General features: G+C 44.6%; 1 protein-coding gene across 1 annotated transcript in view; it reads right to left on the reverse strand.

Moving 5' to 3' along the window:
- Positions 1-25,189, reverse strand: part of LOC147901497 (endoribonuclease Dicer homolog 3a-like) — a 111,001-nt gene that overhangs the window by 84,441 nt on the left and 1,371 nt on the right. Inside the window, exons 2-15 of the mRNA XM_087374529.1 lie at positions 22,889-23,069; positions 22,651-22,764; positions 22,164-22,298; positions 21,974-22,046; positions 21,830-21,894; positions 17,266-17,397; positions 17,020-17,175; positions 16,762-16,888; positions 16,236-16,341; positions 15,939-16,131; positions 15,662-15,822; positions 2,376-2,594; positions 2,004-2,275; positions 1,615-1,892 (exon numbers count right to left, since the gene is read on the reverse strand). Coding sequence (XP_087230655.1) covers positions 1,615-1,892; positions 2,004-2,275; positions 2,376-2,594; positions 15,662-15,822; positions 15,939-16,131; positions 16,236-16,341; positions 16,762-16,888; positions 17,020-17,175; positions 17,266-17,397; positions 21,830-21,894; positions 21,974-22,046; positions 22,164-22,298; positions 22,651-22,764; positions 22,889-23,069 — 2,212 coding nt within the window. The remainder of the gene's footprint in view (positions 1-1,614; positions 1,893-2,003; positions 2,276-2,375; positions 2,595-15,661; positions 15,823-15,938; positions 16,132-16,235; positions 16,342-16,761; positions 16,889-17,019; positions 17,176-17,265; positions 17,398-21,829; positions 21,895-21,973; positions 22,047-22,163; positions 22,299-22,650; positions 22,765-22,888; positions 23,070-25,189) is intronic.

The following is a 25,189-nucleotide window of genomic DNA, read 5'->3' on the forward strand; positions in this document are numbered from 1 at the left end:
CAAGGCGGGCCTCTTCACCAAGCCCTTGGCACAATAGCTGCTTGGCAATCATTCCAACTCCCTTAGGATGATCCATGATCCAGGAGCTGAGAGGGGGTGTTAGAGGCCATCTCCTGTATCATAGAGAGAGGGCCTTGGTTGTGGGTCCGCCCGCCCATGTGAGGTTGAGTGAGGGCCACGTTTGTGGGTTTGCCCGCCCAGGAAAGGTTGAGAGGAGTCCCATGCATGATGCTCAAATGGAGGGGAGTCCGGAGGGGTGCTGTCATGTTTCGCACCCTTCTCCATGCCCGTTTCCAAGACCGGACCTACGAGGGACTGTCACGGGGTGTCTCGGGTCACGGGCCTGTTCTGCCCACCCCCGGGCCCTGTTATGGCCCCGGTTAGGGATGCCACCAGGCCACCTATGTGGCGCCTCAGTTTGGGGGTCAGTTGGGCCCCCAACCCCATGCAGTCCCACCGACCAGCAGGTCGGGCTGGCCCTCCCTGGGTCGGTCCACCTGGTCGGCCAGTTTAGGGCAGGGGGGGGGCTATATATAGGGCTCCTCTCACCCCCATTTACTCATCTCAGCAGTCACTTGTTCCCTCGGTTTGGTAGAGGTTTTCTCCGGCAGTTGAGGAGTTTTCCCTGAGATCCTTGTGCAAGTCTCCCTAGCTCTCTTGTTTTCAGTTCTTCCTGTGTGAGTGTTTGCTGTTTCCTCTCCATTGTTGCTCTACACCGCTGCACTTCTCACATGCTATGTATCATCTCAGATCTGAGTTACTTTGTGATTGATTCTTTTGCACATATTGAAGTTGGATCTACTTGAGTGATGTATTTGGTTCAAGATTCTTCTTTTGGTTCTATGCTCTTCCACTGCATGGGAGGACTAGCACAAAATCAAGGTAACTAGAATACATGCCTTGGTTCTCCAGCAATAGCCACATGAAAGACCGGCTTCAATGCTGGTGTATTGAGAGTGTTGCCAAATAGAGGAGCTCCATGTGAGACCCCTTATGGGGATCCCAAAAGAACACAAAGGATCATTCTATGAAACGAGGTCGTCAAAACATGATTCGCCTACTTTCTCCCTTTAAAAATTCTGGACAGTTAGTACTACAGAGTGACTACATCTTTGCAGTGTTTTGATCAAGAAATTATACCCAGTTGGATTAGTCTGGGTTGAGATGCTACATTTTTTGCATTATTTTGATCAAGAAGTTATACCCTATTGATTAGCCTCTATGAAGAGTTGGTGTTCTACGATCCCCCATGTGCCATGACTTTCTCCCAGCACTCTTTAGAAATTAAGGAAATAATTTACTTCTTTTGGTACTAGGAATTATTTAAATTAGGAATATGACATACAACATGACATGCCATTTTGTTTAATTGTGGTGCTGGAAAAGGGTGTTCCCATCCCCACTAATAAGGAGGATGGATGAGCTGATGAAGGAAGCAGAACACGAAAATTGAATCCTGAAAATCTGTATACTACCACGTCAATGCTGCCAGAATTCACCTCATGCACCTAAAGCCCATTCAAGGCTAAAACATTGCATGTAGTTCATCAACCCCTATTGCATACTTTTCCTTCGAATCAGGTCCCTGAGTGCAAAGGTTGGTATAATAGTCACCTGATCTGCACTGACAAAATACTCCCCAGCAGTAGATATTCTTGCTTTTGCTACCCTGTTCCTTGTCAAGAACATGGGGATTTCCGTATTTGCCATATCGTCATCAATACAAGTGTCAAGAAGCAAAACAAAATCAGAATATAGATCATCCTCCTTGGGCATGACTGTAAAGGAAATTACATATGCTTGAAGTAGGTGACCATCTTTACTGTTAATCCAATCACCATGAAAAGCAGCAGTGGGTTCTGTACGATGCAGTTCCTTTCTCTTAGTTGTACCTGTACACATAAAAAGACGCAGTCTTTTCAATGCAGTACAAACTTGAAATCCAAATCATCTTGATTTCTTCTTTTGATGTTCACAATGACACTAGGCTCTCGAAAATATACCTGCACCTGAAACGTTTTTTCCCCCAAGGTTCATAACCTGCTCTTCCTCCAACTTTTCAGTCACAGATAAAAGATGATCAGTAAGCTGCCCCATATGATGCAGCTTCTTGCACGCCTCCAAGCATACAGACTGTTTGGCAAGTAGAAGACTTTTCTTTGGTGGGCCGATCAATTCTCGAAATGGTCCATTGGGTGGAAGAAGCAGTTTACAGACAAACCCATCTTCTCCCTCGATACTTTGAAACCTAAACTCTGGCTGTGGCAAATAATATCTGAGTACATGAAAACAATGATAGTAACACAGTAAAACTCGATAGCTGAGAGGCTGATATAGACAGCATAAAAACACAACCCCAATCCAAAAGGCCATACTTGTCACCAGGTAGCTTTGAACAAAAGCAATGTATTAAGCTAATGCTGGAATCAGTGTTGACTGTAGCTCCTGTTTTTTCAACACGATAGAACTCCATGCCTTCAACCCGATCATTTTCCATATGAATAGGATGGTGTGTTCGATTCAAGGCCTGTGCCTTCATAGACTCTTCACTTTGTATCAAATTTAGTACCCAGTCTTCCTGTTTTTGATTGTTCCTAATCAAACAGAAAAGCATCATAAGGCTTTCATTGGCCTCCTGAGAATGCTCAAGCATTTCAAAACAGAACTTGATTTAATTGATTCCATTTCGGTCTAAAAAAGCATTCTTAACAAAAACTGTTACAAGATTAACAAGGGATTTCTTGTCAAGGCGAATCATCACATCACACAAGGATCTTATTACTTGCAACACCCCACAACCTTCTATTTCCTATGTACCTAAGTCATAATCAAGCATGGATTGCTAATTTGAACAGTGAGCTAACACACCAGTTGGACCCAGTTCTTTTCCTTACGTGCTTAATATGCACACAGTCACCTAATCCTCATCAAGCCTTAAAATATAGACTACGGCTTCTGAGCCACAATCGAATTTATGACACCACAGCCAAGCATCAGCACTAGCTCAAGCAACATCAATGCTCTACTACACCACAACGATGTGTCATTTATAGTTACCATAATCACAAGAAAATGCATTCGTTCTAGTGAAACACTGCAGAATTTTCCATGCAAAAATGTTTCACCATAATGAGTGAAATGACCCGCTCGCCACAAAATAACACTAAGTTTCAAGGTTTCTTGTTTAAACTTTGATTAACAGTATAGCATTAGCAAAACATGAGAGAGAGAACACTGAGTATCAAGGACAGTATTTATACAACAAAGTACAATTTTCAGTTGAGGGAGGATCTTCTATTGCGTAGAAAACAATTTTCAGCCTGCTGGTCAACTCTATTGGTGTCACTTACTACTTTTGGTCCTGAATCCCAGACTACTGGTTGAAACATACAACCAAAAGCACTCCCACCTTTAGTTCATCACGCATCGGGTCGGCTCCCGTCACGCGTTTATTTCCTTGAGAGGAATTGTAGTTCAGGTCAGAGGTGATTTTCAGTTGATTCATGCGATTGGTTCATGCCTTGTTGAGCCAGAGAATTCTGAGATTGCGGTACATATCCCAGCATGGGATTTTCTGGCAGAGTTTTATCTAGCGAAGTATTGGCTTTGACAGTGGTCTTTACTTGCGCAAGACATGGCCTTCACAGTATGTGAACTTCGCTGAGTTTTTTTGCCTCTTTTTACTTTGCTCAAATAGCACAGATTGCCCAGGAGGATAGGTTGGATGGCACCAACTATCCTCTGTGGAGTTTTATGGTGCGAAATCTTTTGGTTGCCAAGAATTTATAGGACTATGTCATAGGGAATGAAGCCCATCCAGGTTAGATTTTGCCACGCACTCCTCCACAGGAATGAGGGGTCACGGTGGTGGTGCATGGGAAGGGCAACAATAGGCTAGTCCAGTTGGTCAAGCGCCAGCACAAGCATCTGCAACAGTTACGTCTAAGTAAAGGAGGTGGGATACTCGTGATGCCCAAGCACTGTCATTGATTTCACTTAATGTGAAAGAGGTTCATAATTCCCGATACTGGGTCCAACCGACATTCAAAATCAGCTTGGGATATTTTGGAGAACATGTATCAAGGTTGCAATAAGACTAGAGTCCCATTTTGCACAGGAAGCCTGATGGGGTGCACATGAATGAAGGGGACTCCATGCAAGAACTTGTCACTCAAGTTCAACACTTGGGTGAGCAACTCTTGAATATTGATGAAGTTATTCCACATGCATCGCTTGTTTCCACTACCTTGAACCCCTTACCAGGGTCACATCTTTCTTTTCACAAATCTCAATCTTTCTATGAGGGGAGCACATCCCCTCACTTTCCAAGAGTTGTTAGCACTCTTATTGCAGGAGGAGCATACATGAAACAATATGGCATCGCATTCCTGTAGTTGGGAGAAAGCATTTTCAGCTAAGGATAAGGGCAAAAAGAAACCTCAGCTCAAACATGATCCCAGTCAAGTTTCTTCCACTGCTTCTAGACATGCAAGCCTTTTAAGAAAGGTAAATGCCACTGTTGTAAAAAGCCAGGTCATCACATCAGTGAGTGCCCAAAGAGGCTTGCCAAGGAAAGTTAAAAGGAATCCGGTATGGTTGTTTCAAGTTCAGCCCATAACACACAGACACATGATACTTAAGCCCACTATGTTGAGCATGATTGGGCATTTTTAATTGGCAGCTATGAGGCCTCTTGGGAGACGGCCGAAACATGGTATTTTGATAGCAGTGCCTCCCTACATATCACTTCACGTAGGACATTGTTTGCAAGTTATCCAGTGCATCCATTGGCAAGAAAGTCTCATGCACCAACAATTCTTCTTATCCAGTTAAAAGGAATCGGAGAAAGAAAGGCAGAACATAGTACAACCAGAAAGAGTAATCCACACAGGCCATTGTGGAATGAGGCAAGGTGCTCGCTAGGGCCATTGTTGAGCATGCTAAGCTCGAAAGCTCAAGGGCTCAAACTCAAAACTCAAAACCAGTATTCAAAATACAAAACTAGGTGTCAAAGTGGCTCTCTGATGAGCTGCAAAGATATCTCGTATGTGTGTCTATCGAGTCCTCTCTGACTGGCATGGTCTCCGTGATCACCTCAGCTCTAACAATTCCCTTTGAGAAGATCTGAGATAAGCTACATCTCCATCATATGTGCTTTGGTCAGCCTCTGTATCTTGTGTGGTCCTTGCGTCACTGGCTCAGTAGCTCCACTCTGCCCTCATGCACCCCACTATGTGCTCGAACTTACTCAAATCCATAGCATGTTGCTTTGCTCGGCCTATCCTAGTCTCCTGCAGCGCAATCATATGCTACTGCCTGATCTGCCTCTATTGAGTCTCCCCGTACCATCGCATCTCAACCAGATAGAGGCCAACAGAGACCGGGTCATGGAAGTGGATCAGCTGATAGAGTGGTCCAAAGAAGTGCCCCTCCTAAAAGCGGCAGTGGTATCTCCCAGATCCGATAATGGATTGGGCAAGTACTTAGCAAATGCTCCTCTGTCTCCACCTCCTCTAGCATGCAAATTATATAGATCAATTGCTCTCTGGGTGTAACTCTCCCTGCCTTGATCCTCAGCAGATGGAACGAGACCCAACATCTACCCAATTGCAATCCTCAATGCATGTGAAATTCCTCTATCGGGAACTCCAGGTTCCTCCCCCAAGTCCGTAACATAAAGAGCTGCAATACATCCAACCGTATGATACAGTTGATCTCATCTCGTGGGATCAGGGGTTTGGTGCATCCAAATTGTACTAAAGAAGGGGAGTCGGTCCATCTAAATACCTTGACTCCCAAACCTTCTCGATATGCGGTGCATACTATGCCGTGCTAGCCCATCTATCTGCTACTCTCCTAGAGGACTCTAGTGCCCACCTCGGTAATCTCCAGCTAGGCAAAGCCCAAACTCTTGTATTTATGGTGAATAGAAGAACGCAAATGCCTAATCATGTATGCATTGATAGACTTCATGTTGATGAAAGGGCATTAGATAGAGGGACCTCGATGTGCATTTCTCCGCCTCAAATCATCTTCTGCAAGTTTTGATGGTCTCTGAGCGCCACTTGAGAGGATGCTCTACCACTATCGAGCTTCTAGATGCCTTTTATGCGGAGAAGGATCTCTCAGAGGCATCTTTGCAAATTTAGGTTTCTCATAGGAGTGACCTCTCCCTCATTTGTGGTAGTATCTATCTCTAAGATTAGTAATCTCTATCATCCGATCACTACGACTAAGAGACATAAAATTCTCATAAAGAAAGTTGGTATTCACTAGCCCTACTGAGGGAGGAGCACAAACGGCCTACTGATTCTTGGATTCAGGAGCATCTTGCTATAGCAAGGGTTCGCTAGCAAATATTGTTACATCAGAGAGCAGAGTATGCATTTCATGAACAAAAGTCATTGTGGACTCAAATGGGAGGTCGCGTCAATAAACTAAGCTGATTGACTCAAACAGGGTTTTGCAGTCAAATCTTGACGTTGTCTTGTGTGTAGCTACTGATTTGTATGCCTCCCTCTCTCAGCTGATCCTGACATTGGCGCTTGAGATGATGCCAAATATGCTATATGGTAGTGAATTCCCGTGTTGATGAAACCAAACATGCGAGTCTTACTTGATGCACCTTTCACCAATAAGGCCATGATTGCCGGGGCTCAAATGGGCTTACACTTTCATTTTTTATTGCTTTTTGGGGATAAGATTGGGAACCATGTTATCTCAGCTCTACAAGGCGTATGTAACTCTGGAGTTATGCCTAATCACTTACAAAGGGTCTTATACATCTGATTCAAAAGGGAGGTTGCAGAAATTTCGTCTCACAATGGAGGCCAATCACTCTTTTGGGCACCTACTACAAAATTCTAGCTAAAGCAATCAGTTTGTGCTTGCAGCCCATTCTTCCAGAGACACGCTTTGTGCATGACAAAAGCATTTCTTATAATATATTCTCATTTTGGGAAGCTTTTAATTAGGCCATACAGAGCAGCCAAAGATTGGCCATTATACTCTTGGATTTTGAGAAAGCATATGACAAGGTAGACTCGGCTTTTTTAGTGTCCTACAACAGGTGCACGCATTACTTGGAATAAATCAAATGTCTTTGGATTAGTGACGAGGACACTCTGGATGAGGAGCTGATATTGGTTTCAATTGGAATCAAAGGGGTGGTTGTCAACCAGGTTCTGCCAACTACAGCATGGTTTGTTTACTCTTGTTGGTGCCACTCTAGGGATTGCATCACTCAACGTAACAGGCCTATAAGAAATCTTCTATGGAGTAGACTAGATGATACAGCAGATGCTTTAGCCAAGGTGGCTTGGGGTTCTGCCAACTACAGCATGGTTTGTCTGCTCTTGTTGGTGCCACTCTACGGATTGCATCACTCAACATAAGAGGCCTATAAGAAATCTTCTATGGAGTGGACTAGATGATACAACAGATGCTTTAGCCAGGGTGGCTTGGGAGAACTTGATCCTTCCTACAAGGAAAGGAGGTCTCAATATCACAGATATAGACTTGCAATGAAGGGCCTTGCTTTGCAAGATTGTGGTAAGGGGACTTATGCCTGGGCAAGAGCCATGGAAAATTTTCTTTATTCACTACATACGGTCATGTATACCTTCTTTGGGTGGAGACTGGATGGGATAATACCAGATGGGTCTTTACTTCAGCCCATCTCAAGTCTCGCTCTTTTCCTCTTATCGCTACTATCATGAAAGCTTGGGCCAGCTTCAATAAAGACAAGCCCAAGAAATTTGATGATGGGGCGGACTCTTCAGATGAAAAGAACAAGAAAAAGAGGAAGAAAGAAAAGAAATGCTTCCATTGTGGTAAGCCAGGGCATTTTGCGAAAGACTACAGAAAGAAGAAGGCTAATCAGAAGAAGAAGGGAGCCAGCTCAGATTCAAAAGAGGCAAACTCAACTCAGTTGATGGTCACAGAGAAACTTTTCTTGGTGGCATCTCTCGGTGTTGCTGAGATTAGGTATATGACCCCGGAGTTATTGTCATGATGTCTGACATTGAGAAATGGTCAAAAGAGGTGATGGGCAGGTGCCTCGAGCCATCTAGGGGAGTTGTTGACACAAAGGGGGATTCTTCGACATGACCTGAGGACTCAGGGTCAGATGGAGGCTGTGACTTTGAGGGGAACAACAAAGAACCACACATGAAGACTTTCTTGAGATATAACTTCTCTAATGTGTAATTTAGCTGTAGACCTTGCCAAACACAGGATGGGTTGAAACACGCCCTAAGAGCATGGTCCTTGGAGGACTTCAGGCTGTCCACCCATCATAAGGGAGATAGTTGGAGGATACTGATACCTTGAGTATTGTTACCATTTGGGACTTCTCCTAAGAAAATAAAGGAATAATTCTTAAATAGGAATTGATTTTGGCCAAAGAAAGTTAAAGTGGTTAACCAAGAATAAGTATTATTGTTTTACTTTTCCGTTGCATTAGTAAAAGAACTGTGGGGACGCCCACAAGGGACTAGAAATAGTCCAAGAACTAGAAGTGTTGGATTTTGGATGTGTAGGTCCAAGAATGGTGCAAAAAGGGCTCAAAAGGCAAGGGAAAGCGCCAAAAAGCGCGATCTAGGAGACGAAAAGTACCAGGAGGAGGTGGCACCCACATGTGGAGGGCCCCACAGGGCTAAAAGCCAGCGAAATAGCCTAAAAGCCAAGATTCTAGCCCAAAAAGCATTCAAATCAGCTTTTAGAAGCTCTGGAAGCTAAAAGGGTAAAAGCCCAGCTTTTTGGGAAAGAAAGTCTAAAATTAGGCAAAATAAAGCTAGCCCCAGCTTTTTAGAAAGCTCTGCTTTCGGGTTGGGGCCAAGCCTATAAAAGAAGAGCCCCTGAGCTCTAGAATAATGAAGAGTTGTACTCAGCCCAAGCTCTTGTGAGAGCCAGTTGAGTACCCAAGGACTATTGCGATTTGATTGGGAAGGTGATCCTTTGCTGCCCTTTGCTGTCCAGCCAGTCCAAAGCATCCATAGTTGTTGAGATATTGTTCCCAAAGTGGACTTTTGAGGTCTAGGTCCAGTTTCAAGTACTCGAGTTCGAAGGCAAGTTCGTGAATAAAGGAGGTGGTGTCATCAAGTGCTACCAAAGATGGACCTATGTACCAAACTAGTCTGCTTATGCGGAACCAGACTTGGCGGAGCAAGAGCTACTAGATGAAAAGCCAGAAGACTACATCGACACCAAATTGTTCCAAAGGGCTACGTCACGAGAGCTACTAAAGCATCTTCATCAATGGATTGGGATCCGGCAAAAATGGGGCGGTGACAAGGGGCGTTGGAAAATTATATGTCACCTCTGCATCTGTGAGCCCCCAAATGAGAAGTGCATCGCGGGAGGTGCCTAGGGTTTGAGGGACTGGCAGCATAGTGGCTGCCATGTGGCCAGCATTCAGACAAAGGAAAACAAGAGAGGAGTACCTCGCAGAGAGGGCACCTCCTAGAGGGCAGAACTGCCATGAGGCTGCCCACGACTGGAGAAGGCAGATCTATGCAGGAAATACAGCAGGAAAACATGGCACTGGCTTGAAGATGACGTCAGCAGGTGTACGGCTGTCCACAGTAGGCTGTATGGGATGGTTAGGAGCAACCCGGGGCCAGAGGCTACCCAGACAGGTGCAGATTTGCTGCAGGAGAGGCACCTAGAAGGAAGCAGATTTTGGAGGCCAAGGGGCCTTAGATCAGGGCTGATTTGGGCAGGCCTGCCTAGGGCCAGTGGCAGCCTGCCATGTGGCTAGGCAAGGCGAGCCAAACTTCTATGGTGGTAACACAATTTTGTCACACTTTTTTGGAGCAGGTGTTCACGTCGTCCCAAGTGCACTACCAGCCAATAAATGGCCTAGTTCCAGATGCATCTTCCAGTCTACAAGAGACACAATCAGAGGCGTCGTTAGTCCACCAGCAGATGCTGGAGCAGCCTGACGTTTGCTGGAGTTAGGCGTGGGACGCATAATTAAGGCAAAAGGGCTGCCACATAAATTTTGGAAGGAAAGCCATTATGTGCTCAAATCATATTTTAAAAAAAGAGTCCCACAAAGGCACTTAAAAGTGATGACAACTTATCAAGCTTCGTATGACCATAAGCCCAATGTGGGTTACTTCAGTACATTCGGTTCTGTAGCATATGCATATGTGTCTCAAAAATTGTGTGGCAAGCTTAATGATAAGCCAGAAAGTGCAATTTTTATTAGCTACCAAGGGTTGCAGACTTTATAATCCCATGACCAGCAACGTCTTTACTAGTCGGGATGTTGTTTTTGTAGAAAATGCAGATCTGCCCCTTTGTGTTTTGAACAGAAATTAGGGTTCATCTGATGCTTTTGATGGGCTGCTGCCCATTTCTTCTATGTTGAAACGCCTTTGGAAAATCAGAATTTGCAGCAAGATCGCAACCAGTGGCTCAAGAAAGTACAGTTGTGCCGGAAGTTAGAACAGCTCCATGCTGGCTGCTCCACACTCTTGGGGACAGCAAGCTTTCTGCACCTCTTCCAAGCGTGCACGGAGTGGCACTAGAGATACTGAGGATGCCCACTGTTGTGAGTCAGCATGGGTCAGCAAAATACTTGAGGCGAATCAGCGTGATTGTTTTGAGGATGCATGTGACAATGTGGATTGGATACAGGCCATACAAGCGGAATTGGACTCCATTCAGAAAAATCACACTTGGCAGTTAGTGGATTTGCCTGCCTCGGCAAAAAAGCACTTCGAACAAAATGGGTATACAAGCCAAAACATAAGTCAGATGGTTCCATAGACAAGTACAAGGCCCGTCTTGTTGCAAAGGGCTATGCACAAAAATTATGATGAGACCTTTGCCCCCACTTCTCATATGACCACCGTTAGGTGTGTCATTGCTTTGGCTGCATTTCATGGATGGAATATCAAGCTAAGTACAGGGAAGCCTTCACAACCAGAGTCGAGTGTATTTGGTTGAGACAATTGTTGCTGGCAAAAGCCATCAGTCTGCGGCTATAGGTTTTTCTTCCAGATTTGATTCATGACACGCAGACAGGGTTTGTGCATGGCAGAAGTATTTTTGATAATATTTTCTTGCAGAGCCGCCAGAGATTGGCCATTCTGCTCTTGGACTTTGAGAAAGCTTACGACAGAGTAGACTAGGATTTCTTAGAGGGTACTCTATCTCGCTTTGGTTTTTCAGATGCATGGATTAGAGGAGTATCCTCTCTCTACAGATCAGCCCATAGCCAGTTGCTCATTGGGGGGGTAAGAGGGGACAGGTTTCAGATTTCTAGATCCGTCCACCAGGGATGTCCTCTTGCCCCGTTTCTTTTTCTGTTTGTGGCGGAAGCTATGAGTATCTACATTAGATCTCAAGCTGATATTTATGGGCTGAGGCTTCCTATCCGCCGGGAAGAAGAGCTCCCGGATAGTGAGTTGGCAGATGACACGGCTGTTTTTTTGGATGCCTCCCTCAGGACACTCACTTCCTTCCGAACAGCCTTGGATTTGTTTTGCACGGCTACAGGTGCACACATTAATTGGCATAAATCCAGTGGTTTTTGGATTTGCGAGGATGACACCCCGAATTGGGGTAATGATATTGGCTTCACTTGGGTACAGAGGGGCTTCTCCGTCAGATATTTGGGCTGCCAGGTTGGGGTGGGCATCTCTCCCTCACAACAGTTTGCTCCGGTGTTGGAAAGCATCAGGAGAAAGCTCCTTTTCTGGAGCTCAGCCAAACTTGACTTGGCCTCCAGGGTGGTGGTGGTGGTTAACCAGGTTCTTCTAGCCACAGCATGGTTTGTATGCTCTTGTTGGTGCCACTCTAGGGATTATATCACTCAGCTTAAGAGGCTTGTACGAAACTTTTTATGGAGTGGTCTAGATGGCACAACTGATGTTACAGCCAGGGTGGCTTGGGAGACCTTGATTCTTCCTACAAGAGAAGGGGGTTTGAATATCATCGACCCAGATCTACAATGCAGAGCTTTACTGTGCAAGTTCGTTGTGCAAGTTCGTTGTGAGAGGGCTTATGCCAGGACAAGAGCCTTGGAAGGATTTTTTTATCAGATGCATACAGTCTCGCACGCCCACTTCAGGAGAGGATTGGACACACAGTACTAGATGGGTTTTCACCACAGCCCACCTCAGGTCTCCCTCTTCCCCTCCTATGGTTGCTATCCTGAAAGCATGGGCCAGCTTCAAGAGTACTCTTCGCAGGATTCCCCCATCCACCCGTGAAGAGATTGAAAGGCAGCCTATCATGTGGAATGATAGGATTTTGGATGAGCTTGGCAGACCACTTGGAGCTTCTCCTTACATGCAGTGGCCAAGATGGGAGAGGGGCCCTGCATCTACAGTGGGAGCATGGAAAGCCTTCAGGAAGCTTCCTGCAAACCAACAGGCCCAGATGGTTCTTAATCTCAGAGGGAGTGCATGGAGAGTCCAACAGATTGATGCAGCCTTGCCCTTGGATTGGGTGGACACAGATGACATGCCTATTACTTGCTCCACCTGGACGGGGGCATTTTCCAGATTGGGAGTTCCTTTATAGGTGATTGCTTTTCTTGACCCGCATGAGGATGCCTTAGTATTTGATGTTTCTTCGGGGGACAGGCTGTCCAGATCCACAGACGATATCTTGTTGGAGGTACCGTTTCAGCCAGTCAGGATAGTGGGCTTCATGAGGCATGGCTCTCTTTCACAGTGGTACTTGGATCCTGACCCGCTTCTCCTCGCCCTTGGCTCATGGAGGCTGTGGTTCTATGGAGGTGTCCCAATTAAGTTTTTGCAGTGGGACCCTGAGGAATGGGAATGGATAGATGAAGGGCACCGAGAGAAGGGCATCCCCTTCTTTCGTTACACGGTCAGTAATGCTAGGAAATTCCAGCTCAGCTCTAGGGGTTGGAAGCCTACCAGAGCTCCTCATCAGGAGAACTTTCAGATTTCTGCTGACTTGCAGAGAATTTTTTGGCAGAGGCTCTAGAAATCCCACCAGAATAGAAAAATCACTCTCTTCTTTTGGCTTTTTATTCATGGTGGGATAGCAGTGAACCATTGGAGGTCCAAGTTCGGAGCTGATCCTTCTTGCCCCGCTGCCTTTCTGCTTTGGAGACAATACAGCACTGTCTATGGGATTACAGACAGGCGAGAATCATATGGAAGGGGATTGCAAGACTTTTCAGCACTTTTGTTCGCCTACCTTTCTATATGACCTGGGGATCAGTGGCTTGGCTTACTCTTTCAGGGCCCCATGTATTTTTTGAGAGACTTGACTCCTCTTGGGCTCTTCACATCCGACGACACCTTGTGGAGTCGTGCTCTCTAGAGGATGTTCCGGCCACTCTTTTCAGGGTGCTCACTCCTCGGTCGACTCTCCATGGGAGATCCTAGCTAGCATTGCAGCATGGCACATTTGGAGAGCCAGGTGCACTGAGGCTTTGGAGGGTTCTCAGGTTCACCCTTCTCAGATCTTGGCCAGTACTTGGACAGATACGATACACACTCTGATGGCCATTTGGGCGACCATGCAAGGATCATCTCGAATAGCCTCCTCCAGGAGAGTTACTTTTCTCAGAGATTGGAGAGACTCTCCCTTCTTTGCTGAGACTTCTACAGGGTTGAGATGGCATTTTCAGCCTCAGCCTTGGTTTCTTTCTACCTCATTCCTCTGAGGTGTTTTTATTACATGCTTAGCATTGTGTATTTCCGCACAGAGCTTGCTCTAGCGTGATCATTTAATGCTGGCTGTACGGATCTTTTACTGCTGCTGCTGTACGGACTGTTTGGGCACGCTTTCCAAGGCTTGTGCGACGGTTTCTTCACGCATTTCAAGGACGGACTGCAGGCTGCGCTGATCTTTCTCCCTTTCTTTCATACCACTGGCCCTCTGCATCCTGAGCCTTGTTCTCCCCTCTCATCTAGGCTTCCATTCTCTCTCTCTCTCTCTCTCTCTCTCTCTCTCTCTCTCTGGCTGGGGGAAGTACTACCAGTTTGAGAATGACTGCAGGCACACACTAACACCAGGAACTAGAAAATTCGAAATGTATTGTTTGATGCATATGTAGTACAGACAGTATTATATGGAGTGGAAGTATGGGGAGGCAGTATTTCAGCCTCTACATGGAATGATATTGAGAAAATGCAAAAGGCTTTCTTACAGCGACACCTTGGTGTCAAACCCACTACTCCATACAGTACTTCTGTTGGAAACTGGAAGGAGGCCGATTGAATTTCATGCACTGATCAGAGTTATGCAATACCTAATAGAGGTGCAGCAAATGCAACCTTATAGGTTGCCTCATAAAGCATGGAATGCCAGCACAAAGCTTCAAAAGAACCACAAAAGTAAGATCATCTGTATAGGATGGGCAACCGACATAAGAAAGTGGTTCAGCAGATGGAAAGTGAAACCATATTTGACCATGCCGCCAGAAAAGGTCACCCTGCAAGAGTTTCAACTATCTTTACTGAGCACTTTGCAAAGTCACTGGCTGACAAGTGAAAAGAGGGTAAAGCTGGAATATTACCAAGACAACATAAATCCCACATGTTGGTCTACATACAGCTCAGCCTTATATTAGCACACCTATCCCTCTTCTATATCGCAGAAACATAACCAGGTTTCATAGCAGATCTCATACATTTGCAATTGAGAAGGGAGCTTGGATGCATCAGCCCAGACATGCTAGAGTCTGTACCTTTTGTGACATGCAGACAGTTGAGACAGAGGCACACATGTGGCTCTACAGTGCCCCCGATATGCACATACCAGGGAGGACTACTAGTAGATACTGCAGGACTCTACTCAGCTGACATCAGTTCTCTCTACTGCCTCTCCGACAGCATTGGGATCTTTTGTCACTCGTCTATTTACCTGGCGTCAAGAACTCATAGACTCCTGGCCCCTCTCCTTGAGGAGACTCTATTTTACATTGTATTGAGACGGGTCCCATGGGTCATTTTTGGCCCCCCGAGGACGTTAATAGACTCTAGTTCTACTTCTCTCTCTCTCTCTCTCTCTCTCACTCATAGGTCCCATAGGCCGATTTTTGGTCTTCAGAGGACGATAGTATATTCTTCTTCTTCTTCTTCTTCTCTCGGGGCCGGGAGTCACCTGTACACTGTTGGGGGCCTTGATAGAGGACACGTGTGATGGCGGGAGCCGTCTCCAGGCCCCAAAGGATCTCGCAGGGCCACTGTCCCACTGTGCCCATCCAATGTGTGTCCTCTGCCCTAGCATGCATCCATCTATATTCTGCTGGTTAGCAAGCTCACCCATTTGCAAAGGTCAGCTCAGTTAGTGGACTAATACCACAGACCGAACGATGGTTCCCTCCACCTCTAGGTACAAGAGAAATTGTTGTGCAGACTTCACTTCATGATTCTGTTACAAAGCGTTGGTCCTGAATTTTTCATTAAAAGCTACCCCCCTACCAATCAGATATTGCACCCCCAGTGTTGTAGAAACCTGCCTTGTTTGACATGGGCCAAGAACTCACAAGTTTAGAGCCGTTCTCATAAAAAGCTATTGCTGTTCGATGAATCGAATCAGCCATGATAAAGACAGGGATGTAGGAGAATTTGTTTACAAAACATTTTAGAGTTGTCTTTCCTTTGCCATTGAACCTCTAGAAAAAAAGAGAAACTACTGAATGTATATGGTCAAAGCTTATAACCTCTCAAGGAAAATGATATAGTCTGAACCAGGCTTACGAGCTCGACCCCGAGATTGAATAAAGCTACGGACCGACTTTGGAAGGTCAAAACGAATCACAGAGCTGCAACTCTGTACATCAAGCCCTTCCTCCGCAACATTCGTGGCCATCAAAACATTCACCTAGCACAAATTGCAAATCTCCATAAGGCCAACATATATGCAACATGAGTGTATTTTGAAAACTGCAAGTTGTGACATAAAGCATAGCAGATCTAGATGTTAATCTAAAAGCTGACCTTTCCAGCACAGAACAGCTCCATGGTGCGATGTTGTTGTTTTTTGCCCATTACATCAAGAGAAGCAGTAATACCAGCCAGAAATTCACAATTGAGAAAAGATAAGCAACCTATATGGCTTGCCACTTTGGTAAGTACCATTGCTGTTACAACTCTCTCCACAAACACAATGCACCGCACATCCTTCACATCCCTAAACAAAGTCATGCAAGAAAAGGAGGGGTCATCACAAGAAATGGTCTCCATCATCAAGCTAAAATGAATTGCAATCACTGATTTTCAGGAATAGTCAAAAACCTGTATGCCAGTAGGCAATCAACAAGAAGCAGAACCTTTGGACTTAGCAAACCATTCTCTACAGCTCCTTGAACATCCTCTATGGTGTTGATTGGCTCTAGCTTCCCTGCAATGGCAAACGTACTTAAATGTATGGATCCAACATCAAGTTATCCAGTTCCAATGTCATCAAAGCCTCTGTCATGGATTAGATAAGACTTAAGGCACTGTTTCCTTGATAAGAAAGCCCTTGGCCACTAATATCTGAAAAGAACCTGTATGAAAAGCATTTTTTTACGCAAAATTACTCTTCACTCTCCATTTGAAAATATATTGAAGTGACATATCTTATACCAACCTTGGTCAAGTAGCTTTTAGAGAAAAAGAATGGTTACAAAGTCTTGTGTAAGAAATTCATTTAAGGGCTGTTCATTGCAGACGTACTTACAACATACTCAAAATGCAAAACAAAAAGACAGCACAAAAACAAGACACCAAACAAATGTAAGATATACCGATTTCACTGCTAAACAAATTTCAAACCAACCTTCTGAGAGGGAAGCCTCTAAGACATGTGATGCCTCCCTAAGAAATAGTTCCTTCGATATTTGAACAATATCATTATCGATCTCAAAAATTGCATTTTTGTCCTTGTTCAAAAGAAAATCAGCTGCCTGAAAAGAAACCATAAAATTAATTACAAACTTGGATACATATGAAGCTTCATCTTGGGAGATTTTAAAAAAGGCATAAATTATGTGTAACATGCAAACACTGTCACGTCAGTGCCACGTTATAGCATTACCTTATTGGCACACCAAAGCCCCAATTCGTCTAAACAGTAACACAGACAGCCATGTAGCTCCCTGATTCTCTTCCGCAATTTTTTTGCCAGTTCTTCATCATCTTTGAAAGCTTTACCATCACCATTGGTCCGACCGCAGTTGTAGTGTTGTTCATACTGTCACACAGTGACATTCAGAGACATTCCAATCATCTCACAAGGAAACTCATAGAATGTGTCTCACAGCCCCAATGTCAAATCACACACCTTTTCCCTTGTCAAATCTAATTTCTGCTTCAAGAATTCAAAAGAGTAGCCACATTTATCATAAAATTTGGTTTTCTGGATTGGAGTTGGCACATAATACTCCAGCTCATCTCTGTCTTTTAAGGTATATACCTGCAAATTTTTTGGAAAATTTCAATCGTTAGAGAACACTTTCAAACTCTGAGAAGAATCATCACTCTCTTGTTTAGCCTCATCACAAATCTCTTAGCAGAAAACCAAGAAGAGGTCAAAAGAAGTATGTATCTACATCTGGTATGCACTATACATCAAAAACAGGCCTACATACCAGAAAAAAGCCAAATTTCCTACAAGGTTTCTGTTTTTTGAAGTGATCCTTAATCCAACATTTCTTGGACAAACTTGTATGTTCGATAGGTCCTTGTCCTTGAGATTCCACAAAATAAGGCACCACTATCCAGATTCCCCTTCAGAAGCTGTATTGCACTCATGCCCTCAATTGAGTAGTCCACACATAAAGATACACAGTCTGTATGCATCTCAATTAAGTACTCCACTCATACACGTACACAGTCCATATGTATATGCATTTATTTATACATCAAAAACAGGACTGAATACTAGAATCATGCCAGATTTCCTCCAAAGTTTCTTGATATAACATATCCCCTATCCAGATAAGGCCCGCTTTAAAATTTTATGACTCATCAATTGAGTAGTCTGCTTATGAAGCTAGAATCTATCCAATTTTTCAAATTAGGATTTTTGTCAAATGAACGAATGCACAAAAAGATAGAAAGATAGAAAGAAAAAAAAAGGAGATTTATTAACATCTAATAAACCTATTCAAACACGAGCTGAAATCATCATAAAGTACACCCCCATAGAGGGAACAGAAGTGTCTATCACACCTCCTTTAAAGAAAATAAAGGACTGATGAACTAGGAAATGCAGTCCATGTATAGGGGAGTTCCTATCATGCCCTATTCATCTATCATGTATGCTATCTAGTTAGTTAGTTGGCTGCTCAGAAGTTAACACGTGGCACTTGGGTATTTATCCTACATACAATCCTGTAAATTACATCCAGCCCTGGAACTATAAATAGGCCTGCTGTACTCCATTATACATACTATTGATCATTCAATCTATCATTAAAGTCACTCTCACAGCTGAGAACTTGCTCAAGTTGAATTCTAAGGAGTTCAACTCTTCCTGTCCTTGTGCAACCCCTCACAGGCCCTGTTGTCAGGTACAGCCCATGGCCTGCACTCCCCTCCAACCTTAAAAGGTATTTCTTGCTGTATCCCCAGCTAATGGGACACGACTCTCATGGCAATCCTCAGTGCATGTGAGATGTGTCTGTCCTCCAGATATGAGGGTCTGATAATCAGTCCTTCCTCTGATACTCTAAGGAAATGGTTGTGATAGAACTGGATCTTGGTGAGAAACTCCTAGTCCCTGTTCGTGACATGTAGAGCTGTAACATATCTAGCCGCATGATACGGTTCATCTCATCTCGTGAAATCAGGGACGACGAGGCATCTAGACTGTACTAGAAGGGTGGGAGTCGATCCATCTAGACGCCCTCGCTATCAAACCATCTGGAAACACATGCATGCCAAGCAGCACTGACCCCACTGTCTGCAAGTTGTCGTGATGACTTTAGTGTCAATCTCGGCAACCTCGATCTAGGTGGAAGCCAAACTCTGTGAATATATATCATTGTCTGAAACATAGCAACAATCTCGAGAGGTGTCATGGCAAACTCTGCCTGTATAGGGGAACTGAGGGCTTACTCTGAAATTCGAATCATCTGGGAGCCCATCGCAACCTGCAATCTCTTCCAGTCTGTCGCCAAAAGGTCACCCCCCACTAAGAGCACTACATACATGGTAGTCTCACGAGTGTATCAAAGAACCATCCCTTTGTGTGGGAGTCCTGAAAATGTGCCTGAAAGCACTGTGGGGAGAGACAGACGGACACAAAGAGAGAGAGAGAGAGAGAGAGAGAGAGAGAAAGAAAGAAAGAAAGTTTATTAAAGTCTTCGGGAGACCGTGAAGGTCTATGAGACTAAAGATAACTGATACAATGAGCATAACGGTGGTGGTCTCAAAACGGGCCAACCAACCGTTTCTACAAAAAAAGAGGTTATAAAGGACTATGTGTCTAGTCCTGATACAAAAAATATGTGTCTATCTCCAGATGATACAAAGAAGAAGAAGGGGGGGGCACAAAAAAGTGGGGCAGAGGGGGGAGATACAGTATACATGTGCAGGTGGTGATCGTCAGAGACCAATCATAGAGGGGCCATCAAATGGGAAGTCGGAAAAAACCCTGCGATAGATGATTGGCCTCTGACGTCACGCGGCCTAGTCGAGCTCGATCGTCGGGGGCGGCAGGTGGCCCTGTGGATGAGGGCAACGGTAACCCCGGTGGGGCGGGCCGAGAGCAGAGACGAGATGTCATGGACCTGGATGTGTGAATCTGTCCGCTGACGCAGCTGTCGTAACTCTGGCTCTCGCTCACATCCGCGTCGTCGGCTAGACTGAGAAGAGGTATCCTGTGGCTGAAAGAAGTCAGTGATAGGCCGTTGGATATCCTCACGCTGTGTGTGCTGCTCGTGTCGCCGTGCTCGGAGAGAAGTATCTCGGTGGCGGGTCATCTCATGTAAGAAAGCGGCAACGTACCGCTGATCCGGGAATTGTAGCATGTGTGAGAGGGAGCCAAATCCGTTGCGGAAGAGACAGTGGTATCGGCCTCGAATGGCATAATAGATAGGACATCTGAAAGCAAAATGCTCCTCCGACTCGATCTCCTGTAAGTCGCAAAGTGGGCAAAGGCGGTCCTCTCGTGGGATACCCTCTGCGCGTCCACTCTCGATCCGTAATCGGTGTGACGAGACCCTAAACTGACCGAGGGAGATCCGGAGCGCATGTGGTAGATGAAGTTGTGTGTAACCCGGAGGTGTGATGAAGCCCTCCTGTGAGATCTGGAGGCAGTGTCGGTGGTAGAAGTCGAGCTTCACAGGAAGCTCGGAGTGAAGAAACCATGTCCGCCAGGTGTGGAGCTGGAGCAGATCCACTCGAATGAGCCGGTTGACCTCCTGGTCAGTGGGGGAGAGAGGAGATGGTGGAGCGTCAAGGCTGTACTGAAAAGGAGGCAACCGGTCTAAGTCGAGGCCCAGTCGGGTGAACCAACTGGAGAGAGAGAGAGAGAGAGAGACGTATTACCATCTTCACGAGGCCTTGCAGGCCTATAAGACAAAGTACAATCACAGAAATAACTCATACAAGCCATAAAAGCTGAAGCAAAGGGCTCGCTAAGCCCTTTGCTGAGTACTATGCTAAACTAAACTTCAGAGTCAAAATACATAACCCAGTGCCATGGTGTCTCTCCTATGAGCTACGAAAATGTCTCGTATCTATCTTCCAGGTCGTATCTCTCAGTGGCAGGGGGGGTGGTCTCCATGATCTCTGTATCCGCTAGGCCATGTCGAGACTAATGCCTCTCATCGGGTGATCCCCTCCGAATATAGCTGTGATAGGCTTAACCTTCATCGTGCGTGCCTTGTCCGTCTCGCCCTTGCATCTCTCCTCATCGTCGTCTCATCCCACTGACCCACGCAAACCTCTTATCATCTATCTCCTCCCCTCTACTCTGCCATGTCCAGGGGCAAACTCATGTGTAAAAAAGTGTGACATGTCACTGGGCTCAAAACAGGAAAAGTTCCCTCTAGGTTGCTTACCGTAAAAAGGTCTCTCTATATCGTCACATCTCCATAAAATAGAGACCAACGCAAACCTGGTCCTGGAAGTGAATCAGCCAGGAGAGAGGACCAAAACCGTGCCCCTCCTGAAATAGGCAATGGTATCGTCCTCGGATCTCATAGTAAACAGGGCAAGTACATGGGAAGTGCTGCTCTGTCTCCACCTCCTGCAATATGCATAGTCTATAGATCTGCTACTTTCTGATTGTACCCCTAGCTCTCCCTGCCTCAATCCTCAGCTGTTGGGACGAGACCCGCATCTGTCCAATGGCGATTGTCAAGGCGTGCAAGACTCGTTTGTCCTCTAGATACTGAGGTCCAATAATCACCAAATGACATCCAAAAATAGTACAAAACTAAAGACTAAAAATAAAGTGGTAAGTGAAGTTCCCCAATTTAAATTTAGATTCTACATTCAACGATCCTAAATATACCCAAAGCCAAAATTCCAGAGATAAAATGAACACAGCATAGAATTGAGCAGAGCTTCTTCATTACTTTTCTTGAATTGAAACCTTTTTGGAGCACTCTTACTTGTATGAATGCTAGAGTACCTATAGAAATCACTCATATCAGAAAAGATTGAGTTAATGTGAGACATTCTTATAGTATCCAAACAACGCATACTCAGGTGGTTGCCCCTTATCATGATATCAACTTCTGAACCAATAACAATTGAGTAATGTTAAGATCTAAGAAATTGTAAAAGCTTCCACTTGCTGCACAATCAAGTCCACAAAACGCACAAGGAGGCACACATATGAACTTACATCAGGTGTACAAATGAGACAAAACAATGGTTAAAGTGTAACAAACCTCAGCATCAAGAAGATCTTCCAGCCGATGCATCTGCTCTGCACAATCTGTAGCTGAAGAAACTCCTGGAAAATTGTCACAAACCTTATGATAAGAAAAAATCGAAAAGTGTTTGTACGAATTACTTCTCTCTCAAAACAGAACCTTTTTTTATCACAGGTGAAGCCGTCATGCCAAAAACTTTTGGTTTCTTTACAGTTTGTGTATGGTAATACTCCTGCCAAATAGAAGAAAAAAAGTAAATAAGTAGGACGAATGGAGAAGTGGCAGGAGATCTAGCGCACAATGTTCAACAGATAATTGCAAGCCAAAAGGCAAGTTCTGCAGAGCTTACCCTCATGATTTTTGCATATGCATGGCTTTTCTGTGTATGGTGACACTCATCTAAAATCAGAAGTTCAACATTCTCCATTTTTATAAAGCTATGCCTCAAAGCATCTAGGAATACTTGTGGCGTCATTACCAGAACCTGTAACAAAAAACAAGGTAAGAATTATTACTTGAAGGTTGCAGTCTGTCCTAGCCTGAACAGTAACACCTAATAACAATGTAATGAGAATCAACTGCCAAGCTAAGCCCCGAAAAGTTTATTCATGAAACAATGGTTCCATCACTGCTTGAACCTCTCCAGAGACAAATAGAGACTTTCAAAAAATATTCCTACATCAGAATCCCCATAGTTGTTTTTATTGCTTCTCCAATGAGATGGGACGACTCTACTATATGAAAGGAGCAAATGATTCATATGCAATGAAAATTACTGCAGCTTTTCTTTATAAGACAGAGAATAACATACAATGGCAGTAAGGAAAGGACCTTACCTCATTTTTATCAGCCTCTGTTTGCCACATCTCGTGGCTCCAATAATCAACTCCCTTTGCACCAAAAAAACTGTCCACTTTCAAAAATGTGTTGATTTTTAAAACGGCTGCTTGCTGCAAAAACTCACCTTCGCTCATTAGTAAATGGATACAGAGACCATGCTATCAAGAGGGAAAAACATTGCAGACGGCAGAAGGGGAGAACAACAAAACTATGACTTTTTTACACAATCAATACCTGCTCCACAAGATAAACAGTAGGTGCCAAAAACACAGCTACCATGTTTCTAGTACGATCTAGAAGTACAGGACTGAACGCCTTGATAAGGAGTACTGCAATAAGTGTCTTTCCACCACCAGTTTCAAGATACACAATTGTGTTTCCTTGAAGAGCCTTCTCTAGAACCTCAATCTGATACCTGCAGTTGGCATCATTCACCAACAAAGAAATCATCTTCCTCCTTCCAAGAAGAACCAAGAAGTTTTTAAAAACGAAAACCCAAAAAATACATAGCCAAATGATTCAGAACAATATGCACAATGTGGGTAGCGAAGCTCACACAAAGTTCACTAAACTATATGGAAACTAGCACTGTAGAGAGGAGGTGAATCCTGACCAATGATCCCTATAGGCCAAGGGCTACCCTGCTGGTCTGCTATTGGGGTCCAAAACTGGATGAAGAATGAGGGCCAAAGGCTGCCCTTAAAAGGCTGTTAGGTCAGCCTGGCCGACCTGGTCAACGCCGACCGTTGACCAGGCCGATCAAAAAGTCAACGCTAACAAAAAAGACACGTGTTGGCTTTTAACCAAAAAGTCAACGCTGTGTTTTTGACCTGCGATGACATGGGGTTGATTGTCTGTTGACTGTGTACGGATGTCTGGTGGCACTTGACCAGGCTGCCTGTGTTGATTGTAGAATGTCCACAGCATAAGGACAAATAAAAATTCACACCCTCGTGACAGTTCAGAAATGTGCAATTGTCCTGACTAGCACTATGTTGGTGGAGATTGAGCTTGGGGAGGGCAGCCAGAGGCAGCCCAACTTTGTACCCTACATGCAGGACGTAGCAACTAAGGATGTTTTTTACAACCAATGGCATTTAACAGCCATTGGCTCTTATTTTACAACATCGAGATTCTCGACCAAATTAGACTGGTCATGCTCTAAAACTACCGATCGTATTGTAGTTTTTCTGACAGCACACTTATTGTGCACACCGCGCACAATGTAATACTAGAATCTTGCTATGTTTTTCTATTTCAAACAGGTCCCATAGGCCATATCTTGGTCTCCATTGGACAGTAATACAATATGCCCCCACCATTCCCCCCCCCCTACCCTCAAACAAAACCCCTTCCTCCCCTGGTCATCCCTGCTTTATCCCCTGTACAGCTCCTCATGGAAAATTTCTCAATTTCTGTTATGGTCGAAAGTTGCCGACCTATCCTTCATGTCTCTTTTTTTTTGGGTAGAGAATTCCCCTTTGTGAAGCATTCTTGCTCCCTCCCACTTTTCCCAGTCAAATGATGTATTTGGCCATTCCCTTCTCAACGTATGTCAGCAAGGTGACGCGGCAATGCTGACGTGGCAGAATGACGTGGCCTGCCTACGTGGCACTGATGACGTGGCAGCTGAGCTGACAGGGTGACGTGGCAGATCAAATGAGTTGATGATGTGGCAGCCTCATTGAGCTGCTGACGTGGCAGTTGGAGATAAAGTGATGACGTGGCACACGGGCCACGTGTCACTTAGCTGACCACACCTCAATGTGTGGTGAGGTTGAGGATAAGGGATATCCTCCCTCTCTGCCACGTGGCGCTAGGAGGGCGACCGGAGTGTTTGAGATTCTGACGGAATCTTTGTAGGGGAGAGGAGAAGAGTGGAGATGAGGAGAGAGGGAACAGCTAGAGAGCACACCACAAATGACTAACTGTACACTAGATTTAGTTGAAAAAATAGAATATATACAAACCCTTTTAAGGTTAGGGTTAGGGGATCTAACCCTTTCCTTTATAGCACTCTATAAGGTTAGTGCTATGCACATATGATCATGTGATGGTGCTATGCACACATGATCACATGATGTTGAGAGTTCATGTTGAGCATGAACTCTCAACATTTGCAGCTATAGCAACAATTTCTAGCAAAACAAAGAACTGAGTTTGTCTTTGAAATCACCCACAAAACTGTTTGCTAATGAATCAACTGAGTACATGTCTGTAATCCACAGGCCTTTGCAAACAATATTCAAAGTAATTTCAAACACACGTGGCTTCATCGGCTCAACATATGCGGAGACAGCCAGCATAACTGTTTACTGTTCAACCTGTCCTCACAGTATGCACTAAAATTGCATAAAGTAAACAGTCTCGTTATGATCACTTCTACATTGCTCAACGAGATGAATATCTGATTATCAGCTTGCTGACCAAATCTTCTTTCAGCACGCTGATAGATGTAGCAAATTGTCTGCTCATACATAATAAATACCAACAGATAAGAGATGATAATATCAACACTCTGTTTATCCCGTTCCT

This window comes from Dipteris shenzhenensis, chromosome 5, assembly GCF_047967505.1.
Source record: "Dipteris shenzhenensis isolate YYH24624 ecotype China chromosome 5, Dip_SZ_1.0, whole genome shotgun sequence".
In the NCBI taxonomy this organism is placed as follows: Eukaryota; Viridiplantae; Streptophyta; class Polypodiopsida; order Gleicheniales; family Dipteridaceae; genus Dipteris; species Dipteris shenzhenensis.